This window comes from Carlito syrichta, unplaced genomic scaffold (assembly GCF_000164805.1).
Source record: "Carlito syrichta isolate Samal-C Ts95f unplaced genomic scaffold, Tarsius_syrichta-2.0.1 Scaffold239038, whole genome shotgun sequence".
Lineage (NCBI taxonomy): Eukaryota > Metazoa > Chordata > Mammalia > Primates > Tarsiidae > Carlito > Carlito syrichta.
This window is the reverse complement of record NW_007183134.1, coordinates 410,051-425,211: the sequence shown is the minus strand read 5'-3', so window position 1 is coordinate 425,211 and position 15,161 is coordinate 410,051. Positions and strand designations below refer to the sequence as shown.

Here is a 15,161-nt window from a genome sequence, read left to right as displayed (position 1 = left end):
AGTACAGTGGCATGATCATGGCTCATGGCAGCCTTGAACCTCCTGGGCTCAGACGATCCTTCCACTTCACCATCCTGAGTAGCTGGGACTACAGGCACACACCACCATGACTGGCTAATTTTTTTTTTTAATTGTTCTTTGTAGAGATGAGGTTTTTCTACGTTGCCCAAGGTGGTCTGAAACTCCTAGGCTCAAGCATCAGCCTGCCCCAGCCTCCCAAAGTGCTGGGATTCCAGGCACAAGCCACCATGCCTGGAATTGCTTTTTGTACCCCTTGAAAAAAATATTTACTTATCTCGAATATTATCCTGTGCTTTTTCTAGTAACTTTATAGTTTTAGCTTTTACGTCTTTAATCCATTTCAAATTAATTTTGTGTTCGGTGTGAGGTAGTAGTCAAGGTTCTTTTCTTCCCATATACAATTGCATACATATACATATACACATACACATACACATACACATACATATACATATACATATACATATACATATACATATACATATACATATACGTACACAATTGTTCTAGCACTGTTTGTTGAGAGTACTTCACTTTCCTCCATTAAATTGTTTGGCGCCCTTGTTGAAAACTATTTGATTTGACCTTATTATTTCTGGAATGTCTACTATTCTATTGATCTGTCTTTCCTTATGCCGGTAACAAACTTTCTTTGTTACTGTAGCTTTCTAGTGTTTCTCAAGGTCAAGTACTGTAGTGTTCCACCTTAGTTCTTTTTAAAGATTGTTTTGGCTAATCTAAGTTCCTTGTATTTGCTTATAAATAAATTTTAGAATAAGTTTGTTACTTCCTAAAAAAAAAAAAGTCCTGCTAAGATTTTTATTGGCACACCACTGATTCTTTAGATAAATTTGAAAAGAATTTGGGAAGACAGTCTAACAATACTGAGTCATCCAATCCATAAACATGCTACAACTCTTTACTTATCTAGGTCTTCTTTACTTGATCCTAGCCAAAAGTCAGAGAGGCAATATCTAGGTCTTCTTTAATTCCCCTTGGCAGTGTTTATTTGTAAAGGTCGTATTCAATAATGCAAGAAAAAAGAGATCAAAGGCAAACAGCATGCAAGTCAATTTGTAGTCATTATTTGAAGATGACATGATGATATACATGGAAAATCTACAAAATAGCTACTATAAATAACATACAGTATACAAAACCAATAGACAAAAACAAATCACACCTTTATACACTTGCAGTTAACAATGGAAAATAAAATCTAAAAAAAAAATGCATCAAAAACCATGATGAAGTGATGAGAGCAGATTTTAAGATGAAAACACTTTGTTCTGTTCACGTGGTGATTTATACTTACTGATTTTTGTGTGTTAGACTAACTTTGCATTGTGGGATAAATACTACTTACTCACGATGTTTTTTTTTTGTCTTCAAAGGTTCATTTTTGGGGGGGATTTCAATATAACTGATTTTGAAAATTACTGTCTTAGTTTAAGACAGAGCCAAGTCGGGAAACTCTTTTAACTCATTTAGATTATGTTGATGAACTCATTTGCACATTATTATTTTAACTGAGCACAAGGATTCTTTTGCATGAAATATAATTTTTAAATGCACATATAATTGTATTTTAGATTACCAATAGCATCTCTTAAATCACCTGAGATATTTTTTGGTGTGTTAACATTTCTTTTTTCTTAAAAAGAGGTTTTAATTTTTGTTCATTGTTTTCTTTTTCCTTAGTATTACTATTCAATAAAGGACATTTCTGTTGGAGGAATGTGTATTTGCTATGGCCATGCTAGTAGCTGCCCATGGGATGAAACTGCAAAGGTAAGTTCCTAGTATTTTACATTTTACTAAGACTTCAAAATAGAAGTTGTAGCTATTTCTATTTGTATTACTCTTTTTTATTCAAAACGAATGTTGAAAGGTACAAAATTATGCTGGGGAAAAAATAACTTTCAGACAATGTAAAAGAAATTTTTTAGGAAATTAACTTTCTGACAATTTCATTTTGCTTCATTTGGAAGATATATTTCTAATTAAGTTCTCACTATGATTATTTGTGGTAAAATGCCCATAATATGAAATTTACCATTTTAAAGTGTATAACTCAGTGAGTTTTGAAGTTCTTCTGTCTATAAAATGGTCAAGCAAAAAATGTGTACAGTTATAAATTATATTTACTTTTTTTTTTTAAAGTTTCACTCTTGTTGCCCAGGCTGGAGGAGTGCAGTGGCATGTTCATGGCCACTGCAGTCTCGACTTGCTGGGCTCAGGAGATCCTTCTGCCTTAGTCTTCCAAGTAGCCAGAAACAGGTGCATGCCACCATGCCTGGCTAATTTTTTTATTTGTTGTAGAGGTGAGGTCTTGCCAAGATGCCCAGGCTAGTCTCGAACCCCTGGGCTCAAACGATCCTCTCGTCTCCGCCTCCCAAAGTGCTGGGATTATAGGCATGAGCCACTGTGCCTTGTTCTATTTTTAAAAGGAAAATTTTCCTCTTTCCATTTTCTCCCCTTCTATTTTTTGTACTAAATCAAGATAAAATAAAATGTATCTCTTTTGGCATAATATTAAGTGAATAATAGGGCATCTTCTCCTTTTAAAAAATGTACATGAAGTTACTTACTTATTCTTTGTAATTCTTTACTTCCTGAATAGGACTGTTTTATCATTGATCTGAAAAATATATAGGTGAACATCAAGAAAATTATTAATAAGAGCATCTTAACCCTTAAAGTCCATGTATTTTTTTAAAGTAATTGTTAGTCAGTCATACTCTAGCTTTGTTTTGTGCCTCCTCCCTTCTGTTTGTAACCAGATTATGTGTATATATTTTTCTCTAAAAATTAAATGCCAGTTTGCTTTGATACAGTCAAATGTCCTCTGTTGTAAAGTCCTGCCACATATTTAACTAATAGGTTCTTTTTAAAATAAATTTTTAGAAAATAAGCAGGTAAAGTTTTCCTATCAAATTTTATATTCCTGACTGTTTAGAAACTGCAATGTCAGTGTGAGCATAACACTTGTGGAGAGAGTTGTAACAGGTGCTGTCCTGGGTACCATCAGCAGCCCTGGAGGCCTGGAACCATTTCTTCCGGTAACACATGTGAAGGTAAGAGCACTTAGAATTTGAAAAATGTGGTCTTTTTTTTCTTAGTATGTTTACATCTGTGATGTCTTAACAACTATTGTAGTTAGTAGAGAATTTCTTTTCTCAGAAAGTTAAATGGTTTCCAAAGCTGCATATTACCTTAGCAAAGTTTAAACCGTTGACATCTAAATGTATCTTTAAGGATTTGATATTTTATGTAAAGTTCCCTTTCTTATTTGTTCATTTATTCTGTATTAATTTGGGTTTAAATTTTAAATAGGCAAAATAGTCACAAGATTCCAACATCTAACTATATATAACAGTATATAGTAAAAAACGTTCCTTCTACCTCATCGCTATACTTCCCACTTTTCATTATTTTCTAGTATGTACTTTCTAAAATTTTTATGCAAATAAAACATGTAGTAATGTATTTCTACTCCCAATACCGTTCTCACACAGAAAATGATATACTTTGCATGCCATGCCACACGGTGCTTTCTATATTGTATCTTCTATTGAATTTCAATGTATCTTGAAATTCTTTCCATATCAGCTATTTGAAATGCTGTTTTTGAAAAAGTTGCACAGAATCCCTTTATATGGATATAATATGATTTATCTAAACAGTTACTTATCAATGTGTATTTTGGTTATCAGTTTGTTGTCAACACAAGCAGTGGTACAGTAAATAACTCTGTATGTATCATTCGCAAGTGTACAAGTACTTCTGCAAAGTAGATTCCAGAAGATGGTTTCTGGGTCAAGTGGGTATACAGAGCTCTTCCCAGTCATCCTCCATAATATTGCCTATATCCTATTAAAGTGATCTATTTTAAAATGTTAATTTAATTTCTAATCATAAAAACTTAGGGAGGTGAACATTTTCTTTATATAGAATGTACTATGTAAATTAACTGGGATGTTAAAATATTCTCCTAGAGTGTAATTGTCACAATAAAGCCAAAGACTGTTACTATGATGAAAGTGTTGCAAGTCAGGGGAGAAGTTTGGATACTGCTGGGCAATTCAAAGGAGGAGGGGTTTGCATCAGTTGCCAGCAGAACACCATGGGAATCAACTGTGAAACCTGCATCGATGGATATTATCGACCACACAAAGTAAGAACATTTCTTCCCCATAGCTAAGCCTCGCTGTCTTCTCAGGGTAGAAAAGAGACTTTACCAAGTCTCAACCTCTGTATTAGAGACTCATTCCCTGTTGCAATATTTCACTCATATCCTTGTTATGCTAGTGGTGCTCTTCAGATATCTGTTTTCTATTCCGTCTGTTCTGTTTTCTTGCTCAAAGTAGGATGTTCACTCGTTGCTATTTAACTGAATTCCAGGGCTCATGCGCTGTGTGATCTTGGGTCCTCATACTAACTGTAGATATGAAGATTCAGCCCATGGGAGGTGTTCAGTCAATCTTTAATTGACTTGATATTTAGTTGTTACACGGGTCCCTGTGGTAGTCTGGTTCTAGTGTGGCTCTGAGAGAGACCAGGGTTGGCGGGTGGAGGTGCTAGGTAACAGTGATGATAGGAAAGGATGATTCTATAACTGCTGTCACCATCAAAAATGTTTTGGGCTTCCTGGCTTGAGATCACCTGATAAGATTTCCTGAGACCTACACTCCCTCATAAACAAAATCGTTGCAACAGTCTGATCTTGATAATTGCTGTTGTCACTACTCTTATTTCTAGCAAGATAATCCTGAACAACCTCTGTCTTTCAGGTGTCTCCTTATGAGGACAAGCCTTGCCGTTCCTGCAACTGTGACCCTGTGGGGTCCCTCAGTTCTGTCTGTATTAAGGATGACCTCCATTCTGACTTACATAATGGCAAGTACTTGATTCGTTTTTGTGCTTGTAATTGATTTTTTTTCTGGTGGGAGATTTGTATCTAGTGGAACTATTACCATTGGGTAACAATCTGTGCATGATTGATTTTTTATTGATTCTTTTGTTCACCAAATATTTATCAAGCACCTACTGTGTATCAGGTAGTTTTCTAGGACCTGGGAGTATATACTTGAACAAGGTACCTGCTCGGGCAGACACTAAGCAAACAAGTACATTGGTAACATGATGCCAGGTATACATAGCGCCATGGGCATAAAGCAAAATTAGGAATCATAATTGGAGAGAGATGGGGTAAGAAGGTACAATGTTGGGGTGATGAAATGACATTTGAGCAGATAATTGAGAATGTGATGAAAGAAGAAATAAGTCTTGTTTAAAGTCATATGTAGAGCTCAGTAAATAGCAGTTGCTCTATTTAGCTCTTAGAAGACATTTGGAAGGCTTTTGCATACATCATCTCACAAAGCAAGCAAATCCTCCAGTTAACTTGGTAAATGTCAGTGTTCTTTCCATTTCAAAAACTGGTAAATGGACTTGCAAATGTCAGAGTCTCCTGAATAGGTTGCACCTGTTAAAGACTTCTGTGACCCCATTAAATTCTCAGCTACTGGCGGCTAAAATGGATATTGACAAGCAGGGATGGATGCGCAATTGTGGGGCCCACCAGGAACATGGAGGGGAAATTACTCAACTGAACGATTCTTACATGTGGCTAATGATGGATATTGGTGATGATGAAGCTGATGATGATGAAAATTACCCTTGATTGGATCCATTTAAGAAAATATTATTCAGCCGGGCTCGGTGGCTCAGCCTGTAATCCCGCGCCTTTGGGAGGCTGAGGTGAGTGGATTGCCTGAGCCCACGGGTTCGAGACCCGCCTGGGCCGCGAGACCTCATCTCTACAATAAATCAAAAAATCAGCCGGGTGTGGTAGTGCGCGCCTGTAATTCCGGCTTCTCGGAAGGCTGAGTTGGAAGGATCACTGGAGCCCAGCAGGTTGAGGCTGTGGTGGCCGGGAGCAGCCACTGCACTCCAGTCTGGGTGACTGAGTGAGACTCCAACTCAAAAAAAAAAAAAGAAAATATTATTCAAATTTTTAGCCATGGCAGGTACAAATCATTTAACACATTTTGTAGGGAAGAAAACTGTTGCTCTGAGCAGCTAAGAAACTTGGCCAAGCTTATAGTTAGAGAAATTTCGAAGTTGGCATTAAAAGAGAAGATATTGCTGGCTTCCCTCTACCATTTACCTCTGTGCTTTTTGTTGCTGTTGATGTTGTTACAAAATAGTTTTATAATTTACTACCATATAGTTCTCCCATTTAAAGCATATGATTCAATGTTTATGTGTGTATTCGTGGGTGCAACCACCAGCACGCTCTAATACCAGAACATTTTCATCACCCTATAAAGAAACTCCTTAGCAATCAGCTGCTGCTTCCCATTTCTCTCTGTATCCCTCCCTGCCCCTTCCTCCCCAAGCGCTTGGCAATCAACAATCTACTTTCTCCCTAGAGATTTACCTACTGTGAACATTTCATATAAACAGAATTGCATAATATATTGTTTTTGTGTGTGTGTGTGATTGGCCTCTTTCTATTAGTATAATGTTTTTAAGGGTCAGCCATGTTTTAGCACGTATCAATATTTCATTTTCATTTACTGTCAAATAATATTTCATAGTATGGATAGCCCACATTTTTGTATACACACCCATCACTTGATGAACATTTGGATTACTTCTACTTTTCAGCTATTATGAGTAACACTGCAATGGACATTCACGTATAAGCTTTTTGTGAACATATGTTTTCATTTTTCTTGGGTGCTTACTCAGGAGTAAATTGCAAGATCATATGATAAAACTCTATGTTTAACATTTTTTAAAAAATGCCAAATGGTTTTCCATTTTTTATTCCCGCCTCTCTCTGTGGCTTTCGTATCTGATTTCTTTTTTTTAACCAAGACGTTGGCAAACTATGACCCATGGGCCAAATCTGGCATACTGCCTGTTTTGCAAATAAAGTTTTATTGGAACAGAGTTGTAGTCATTTGCTTATGGATTCTCTATGGCTGTGTTAGATCATGGCTGAGTTGAGTTGTTGCCAAAGAGACTCTATGGCCAAAATGCCTAAAATATGCACTCTCTGGCCCTTTACAGGCAAAGTGTGCCAACCCCTGCCATAAACCCCATTTACCTTCTTGTTGGATCACTGCCATTGTTTTCTCTCCAGGGAAGTGGCCAGGTCAGTGTCCATGTAAGGAAGGCTATGCAGGAGAAAAATGTGATCGCTGCCAACTTGGCTACAAGAATTACCCAAGCTGCGTCCCCTGTGACTGCAGCCCAGTTGGCAGTGTGAATGAAGATCCTTGCACAGAGCCCTGTCTTTGTAAGGTAGGTGCGGGGGAGGGGGAATCAGAGACACCCCGAGTTTCCTTTGAGCTTTTCTGAAAAAGGACCATGTTCCATTGGCTCCAATACTCAGTTCTTGAGCAAAGTGGTGAGGTTTAAGCAGAACAGCCCCTTGCCCCTCCTCCTGAGAAGCATGACGTGTCACATGGGTTGGCTGTATCATATGTCCTTGGGCCCAGATAGGTACCTGACTTTCTTTGTACCTCTGGCAATGATCATATATTCCAGAGGAATTTCTGTGACTTCTCAGAGGAAACCAAGCCCTGCATAGTTTTTCTTAGGCCTTAGCTTCATTTTTCTATGACATTCTTTCCCTGCTTCATATTTGGAGGAGAACTAGATAAACAATTTCTAAGAACACTAGTTAAAGGTAGATTTTTTTTTTTTTTTTTGGTATTTTGAGTCTCGCTATGTTGCTCAGGCAGGTCTTGAACTCCTGGGCCCAAACAATCCTTCTGCCTTAGCCTCCCAAAGTTTTGGGATTACAGGCATGAGCTATCATGCCCAGAAAGGCAGATTTTTTTTTTTTAAAGAAGTCAAACAATTATAAGAAAAGGATAATTTGGTGCCAGTGAGGGATTTAACTTGGCCTTGTGATCTTGATAACAATTTCATCATAATTTGTAGGATTTTCTGCTGTATTTTATGTGCTTATTTCCACATAGGCAGTTCTAGGCACATGTTATATATGACTGAAAATAATACTGAGTATTTATGAACAGCCCAAACAATTATATAGCTCTCTTCTTTAAAATGCTTGAAAGATCAGCGAAAATAGAAGATTTAAAACAAACAAACAAAAATAATATAAATGTAATGACCAAGCTCTAAGATACACTGCCTTGTTCTTGACTACAAAAATCAAATGATATTTAGTTCAAAATATCTATTCTGGGAATACTTCACGAGGCTTTGCATTTACTTTGGACTTTTAGTTACTTACCTGTTCTGCGGATCACCAAACACTCGTCTTGTTAGTATCGTTTTCTTCTCTGGGCATGTGGTTTTCAAAAGTTAATCTTTTACCCCAACTTATAGGCAAATGTTGAGGGGAACGCTTGTGACCGCTGCAAGCCTGGATTCTATAACCTGAAGGAAAGAAATCCCAGGGGCTGCTCTGAATGCTTCTGCTTTGGCGTCTCTGATGTCTGCGACAGCCTTTCGTGGCCCGTTGGTCAGGTGGGATGCACCATCCGCTAGCTGAGATTTAATGGACAGGGTGTCTGGCACCGGCTCTCTATGAGCTTGTGAGGAAGCTGTGGGGGCAACTTCCCCTGTGACTCTGCTGCAGTGCCTCGGAAAGGATGCTGGTTCGAAGGCCGCCCACTACTAAGAATGCCCCTCAAATTTCTTTACAGGTCACATGCTTATTCTCACATGCATCCCCTATGGGATGACATGGTACTGTAGAATGAGTCATGTTTAGACGGCTTGTGTGGGGAAACACATCGAGAGAGGAGGTTAGCTCTCACCCCACCTGCCTCTGCAGGTGTCAGGCCAGGGAGCACACCAGGACATGGGCTCATGAGAACTTCCCAGCTCAAAGAGGTTGAGGCATAGGAGGCACTCCAGTGGCAAGGGTGGAAACAGTAGCAGATGGGATGGGATTTATAAATGCAGGAAAGTTGTTAAGAAGGGGAGTTCTGGGGGCATGGGTTCATCAGGGTGACAAATGGTGACTAGGGTTAGAGACAGAGTGTGACAGCTGGCAATGAGGGAGGAGCCGCCAGGCACTGGACTTAACTTCCGTGACAACTGTGTTCTCTACATGGGGGGGACCACTATCATCTCTACGTAGGTGACAGATTGGCAATATAGGATCTGGATACATTTTTCAGCATTTGCGTAAAAAGCAGGGGGTGACAGGGGAGGGGAGTCAGAGTTAGCAAGAGACATTTTACTCAATGCATTTATTAAGTCCTTTGCTGTTTTAAAATCTGAAATCTCTCTCCATAGCCTTTATGGTTTTGCTCATGTATTCGCTTCTAATGGAACTGGATTGGGGGGTATGTGTGATTTGGTTGCAGGTGTTCTGGTCCTTAAAAGTGGAAGGGACGAGGGTTGTGAGATCCTACAGTTGCATTTGTTAACACCATCCCTAGTGAGGCTTTTTGGGTATTTCTTCATAGCGAAGACAGTGTTGAGCTGAGTGAAATCTAACGTGGCTTCTAGTCCACGTTCTAATTCTTGGATTTTTTTTTTTTTTTTAGGTGAGCAATATGTCTGGGTGGCTGGTCACTGACTTGATCAGCCCAAGGAAGGTCCAGTCTCAGCGGGATGCACTGGGCGGGCGTCATCAGGTCACCATCAACAACACTGCAGTCATGCAGAGGCTGGCTTCCCAGTACTACTGGTCTGCCCCTGAGGCCTACCTGGGAAATAAGGTATGCGTGCGGCTGGAAGTAACCACGTCTTGGAAGGAGAGCTCAGAGAACTTTAAAAAAGAACTTCTGTTTGCATTAAGTTGTCCTTTAGGTCACTTGGATGTTTGACAGCATTTCACAGGTTTTACTTATATCTGATACACGGGATCTTTTCTGTGCTTATCTGGCCTTTTATTGCATCATTCAGACATGAACTTAGGCTCTTTTTGACCCAATTCCTGAGCAGTCTGTTTGGTGAAGTCTTATCCCCTTCTCCTAGACAGACTTTCTACTTTCCTCCCCAGGGTTCCTGGGTCACTTGGGCCTTTGTGAAGTGTCAATCACTTTCCTGCTTTTCCTAGTTGGCTGTAGACTCAGCTGAGTGCTTCATGGCTGAGTGGAGGACCTGGCCTGTAGAAGCCACTGAGGGAAGATTCCGGCAATGGGACTGTGGTGCCACTCCCTGACTTGCAGTATCACGATAGGCTGGTCATGTAAGGTTCACATTTAGGGACAGGGAGGATGCTTGATGTTTTAATTTTAAGAAAATGCTAAAGGTTGATTCTGCAATGTGGAGACTGGTTTACAGAACTGGACTTTCTCTTGTGTGATGTGTTCCCATGGCCCCACCCCAATTACGCCCCTTCCCTCCAGATTTCAACTGATCTGAAGATACATTGAGGGGAAACTATCTCAATAGCCAAAGCTCCCTGCTCTTCTTATGGAGAATTTGGTTTGGTTCAGAGTAATGGTACGCTTTGTAGTAGTGTAGTCTTGTAGCTTGGTAAGTTTCTAGTTAATTTGGTGGTTATATTTCAGTTTTATACTTAGCTGTGTGTATTTTTGAGGAATATTTATTTTTGGAAATGATTTTTTTCATCAAATTATAAGCCTAAAGCATGTACTCTATTTAAAAAAAGATTTTATCAACAAAGTTCAGTGATTTTTCTCTTCATACTACCTCTCCTATTGCATGCTGCAAGGTTGGGTTCTGAACACTATATTGTTGTCATATATCCATCAGAGAGATTTTACATTGAAGACATCTGATCCTTTCTTTAACGATTGTTCTCCAAGCAGGAAAACAGAATCAAAATGTGGAAATTGTAGTCATGACTCAGACTCCCCATCCCCTTAAAATTATTTAAGTGAAATAACTGTCTATTGTGTGATTTTTTTTTTTTTTTTGAGTCAGAGTCTCTCTCTGTTGCCCAGGGAGTGCAGTGGCACGCTCACAGTCACTGCAGCCTCGACTTGCTAGGCTCAGGAGATTCTTTGGCCTCAGCCTTCCAAGTAGCTGGAACTACAGGCATGCACCACCACACCCAGCTAATTTTTTTAAAAATTTATTGTAGAGACCCCTGGCTGGTCTCAAACCCCTGGGCTCGGGCAGTCCTCTCACTTCTGCCTCCCGAAATGCTGGGATTACAGGCGTGAGCCATCGCACCCGGCTATTGTATTATTAACACACATTTATGGTCATTTACCTTGAGGTCTCTGAGAAGGAGTACATTTTCTTCTGTGCATTCAAGCAACAGTCTACATTTTGGTAGTGTTGATTAAACAAAACATTCATCGAATATTTACATGATTCCTTTCCTGGCATTGATGTGAATGTCCTTACAGATTGTAGCCCCGGGATAGCTTGTGGCTTAGTTGTTTCCAGATGGATTGTAATGGCCACTTCCTTTTACTCAGGGGCTATGGTTGCTTTTCTCTTTGATGTTCATTCTTGCTTAAATGTTTCAGCTGACAGCATTTGGTGGCTTTCTGAAATACACGGTGTCTTATGATATTCCAGTGGAGACGGTAGATGGTGACCTCATGTCACATGCTGATATCATCATTAAGGTAATTGTTTTTGCTGTATAGTTTGGGGTTTGGTGGAGTGATAGTTTATGATGGAAAGTGACTAGTCCAGGCCGTCCCAGCAAGGAGATAGTGATCAGGTAACCATACAGCAGAGCTTGGCCTCGTGTGGACACTTGGGAGACAGAGGATGGTGATCTGTCTTTGAGCCCATTTCTGGAGTTGCTTTGGATAGCACCTGCTGCCCTTCCTGCCATCCCCAGGATGTTCCCGTCTTTTTGTCTTTTCACACTTAAAAAGGAGATGGGGTTTTGCTCATCACGAAGTTAAATCTGTCCTTTTAAGTCCCCTTTAAGCAGCTTTGCCTCCCAAATGAATGGATACGGCAGTATTTGGCTGTGTGGGGACAGCGGATACATTGCCATTTTTGTCCTTGATCTCTGTCCCTGTCCCTCTATTCTCACTCCCCGCAAAAAGACCCTGCTTAGCTCACCCACTAGAGCTCCCACAGTGGGAATGTCCCAGGGCTTGGGGCACATTTGGGCACAAACCTCTTCAGGTCCTTTTCTCCGGTGTCCTTTCACCTGACATGATCTGTTCCTCCGCCGCCACCCTGAACAAGTGAAAACCATGGAAGGTAAATCACTTTTGTTAACAGCAATCTTATGCCAAGCTGGAGATATGTTTACATATCTTTTCTATGTCTGTACTTTAGTTAAAGGTTAGGGATGTCAGTTGGGCTATTTGATAACAGCTGTGGGCAAATACAAGACTTGGTTTCTCTTCCAAGATCCCAGCAAAGCGCACAGCCTTTCCGTTTGTTACCAGAAGCCCTCTAAGGAGAATACAGTGAAACACCTTTCCTCTGATAATTCTGGGGCCAAGAGTGACACACATCATTCCACATTTGCAAGAGGCTAAGCACAAATGAGAAACCATATTGCTGAAGACACGTTTTGATTTTATTCTTTTGATCCTTAAACGGAGTTGCAAATCTCTTTTCTCTTGTTTTTGAATGTTTTAGGGAAATGGACTCACTCTAAGCACACAGGCTGAGGGTCTGTCCTTGCAGCCCTACGAAGAGTACTTTAACGTGGTTAGGCTTGTGCCTGAGAACTTCCGAGATTTTAATAACAAAAGGGAGATTGATCGGGACCAGCTGATGACTGTCCTTGCCAATGTGACCCATCTTTTGATCAGAGCCAACTACAATTCTGCAAAAATGGCTCTTTACAGGCATGTATTGAAAAGGGAGGAAAAATTCATATATTTTACATTTATTATGTTAAGGACACAGCTAAAGGAACTGACCATCTCAAACATGATTAATTTTATACATGCACTTTTATTGAAGATATAAGAATAGTTGTCCATGACAAGGGTACCTAGTAGGAGACAGATTTGATGTTAGGATCTGGAATTTTTTATTGTTTTATTTTATTTATTTATTTTTGAGTCTCACTGTGTCATCCAGGCTGGAGGGCAGTGGCACACTCTCGGCCACCGCAGCCTCAACCTGCTGGGCTCAGGTGATCCTTCCACCTCAGCCTTCCAAGTAGCTGGAACCACAGGCACTCACCACCACTATGCCTGGCTAGTTATTTTATTTATTGTAAGTTGCCCAGGCTGGTCTTGAACCCATGGGCTCAGGCAATCTTCTCACCTCGGCCTCCCAAAGTGCTGGGATTATAGGCGTGAGCCACTGTGCCCGGCCAGGATCAGGAACTTTTTAAAAGGAGGATTTCTGAGAAATGTCTGATGAGTTTTGTCTGTGCCACATTACATCTGGTTCTCGCTCTCCTGATGGTCTTGGTCTTAGGTTTTACACAGTCTGTTCAAGCAACTGTGTCCATCTTTGGTCATTTTATAACTTTGAGGAGGACAATTTCTGGTAATACTTTGCCAAGAACAAAAGTTGGAGGTAGCTGTCACAAAAACAACATGACACATTTAAAGGCAATCTCTGTATCAGTGCTAAAATAATTGAATGGATTAATTTTTCTGAAGTGCTTCAACTTCAAAGAGATAGAACCAGACCCTTCCCATAGCAGTCTATGGGCAGCAGCACATCTTCGTGCTGAGTATGGAAAGCATTTGCAGGGAATGATAGTGACTTTCAGAGAGCATTTTTGTACACATCTTGAGTTATTTTCAAAAATCACATCATCATTTTGTTAGAATTAAATCTTTTAGGAACCCATATTCACTGAAGTGTGAGATGTCATTTGCAAGCACGTACATCATGTAATGTCCCCTGTCTATTCGCAGGTTGGAGTCTGTCTCCCTGGACATAGCTAGCCCTAATGCTATAGACCTGGCCGTGGCCTTTGACGTGGAGCACTGTGAATGTCCCCCAGGCTACACAGGGACCTCCTGCGAGGTGCGGTGACCGGTGTCTCTTCTCTTCCTGCCTTTTTCCTTTCATTCTTTCCCAAGGGGGAAGCAGTGCACTGAGGGTAATGCAGTGATGCAAATTTGAATTTTAACTTTAGAAACACAACGTTTGGCTCAGGCTTTTTTGGGCTGTAGGAATATTAGAAGTCACATTATCTGAAGAAAGCTGATTCCTCCACCAGGGGTGGGCTGGGCACCTCGAAAGACCGTGGCTTCATGCTACTCTCCTGCCTCAGTCAACTTACCATATCCATGCCAGACTTTGCATTTCTTGGAATGATTGAACTTAATTCTGTTTGAACATTGAATAGCACCTGCACAAGATCAGGATAGCTTTAGACAAGCCAGGTCCATTTGAAGACCTTTTATGGCCCCTGGCTATTTCACCATGGCAGGCAAAGTATATGAAAATGTACTTGCAGTCATCAATAAAAGTAATCTGTTGTTAAGACAATTTTGAAATATATTTTGAAATTATTTGGACATAAGTGTTAGCAACGACTGTCTCCTACTGAGAACTTTCTAAATATTTGGCACTGCTTTAACCTCTTTCCATATGCTACCTCATTTAACCCTGACAACAGCCATATCTGGTAAGTAATCCAGATACTTTCTCTACAGTTTAGGAAATGGAGGCACAGTGAGGTTAAGTAACTTGTCATGGTCACATTAAGGTTTGAACTTCATCTGAGCTGTTAACCACCATATGCTTTTGTCTCCCACGTGCTCGTGACTGACTCTGATCATGAACACTTGTCATTGGCTATGATTTCCTGGCAGGCATTTTTGCAGAGTGAGAAAATTTATCCTATAATTTGTCTGTATGAATCTTTATCAGCCATATGCTTTGCAGTAAATAACACTGGCCTGATGTTTCATGGGGTAGCTATTTAAGTAAATATTTCTGTTTTTACTATTTTGCAAGGTTTTTTAATTTTGCAACTGAGTAACTATTTTTAGGTCTCAAATATTTATTTTTGGGCCCAGTAAATGTAAGCACTGCATGCACGGTGCTTAACGGATAAACGACCATCTCCATGCCCAGGATGTTAAGAGCTGGTCTGTGATCCTAGCACTTGGGGAGGCCGAGGTGAGAGGATGGGCTAAGCCTGAGGGTTCGAGACCAACCTGGGCAGCATGGTGAGATCTCGTCTCTACAATAAAGCAAAAAATATAATTAATCAAAAATTAGCTGGGCGTGGTAGCGCGCGCCTGTAGTTCCGGCTACTTGGAAGGCTG

At 40.2% G+C, this 15,161-nt stretch overlaps 1 protein-coding gene across 1 annotated transcript in view; it reads left to right on the top strand.

The window, feature by feature from the left end:
• LAMA1 (laminin subunit alpha 1) overlaps positions 1-15,161 on the top strand; it is a 157,110-nt gene that overhangs the window by 40,800 nt on the left and 101,149 nt on the right. Inside the window, exons 7-16 of the mRNA XM_021709489.1 lie at positions 1,723-1,812; positions 2,981-3,098; positions 4,020-4,198; positions 4,815-4,920; positions 7,178-7,338; positions 8,395-8,535; positions 9,567-9,740; positions 11,469-11,570; positions 12,553-12,764; positions 13,797-13,908. Of these exons, the coding sequence (XP_021565164.1) occupies positions 1,723-1,812; positions 2,981-3,098; positions 4,020-4,198; positions 4,815-4,920; positions 7,178-7,338; positions 8,395-8,535; positions 9,567-9,740; positions 11,469-11,570; positions 12,553-12,764; positions 13,797-13,908 (1,395 nt within the window). The remainder of the gene's footprint in view (positions 1-1,722; positions 1,813-2,980; positions 3,099-4,019; positions 4,199-4,814; positions 4,921-7,177; positions 7,339-8,394; positions 8,536-9,566; positions 9,741-11,468; positions 11,571-12,552; positions 12,765-13,796; positions 13,909-15,161) is intronic.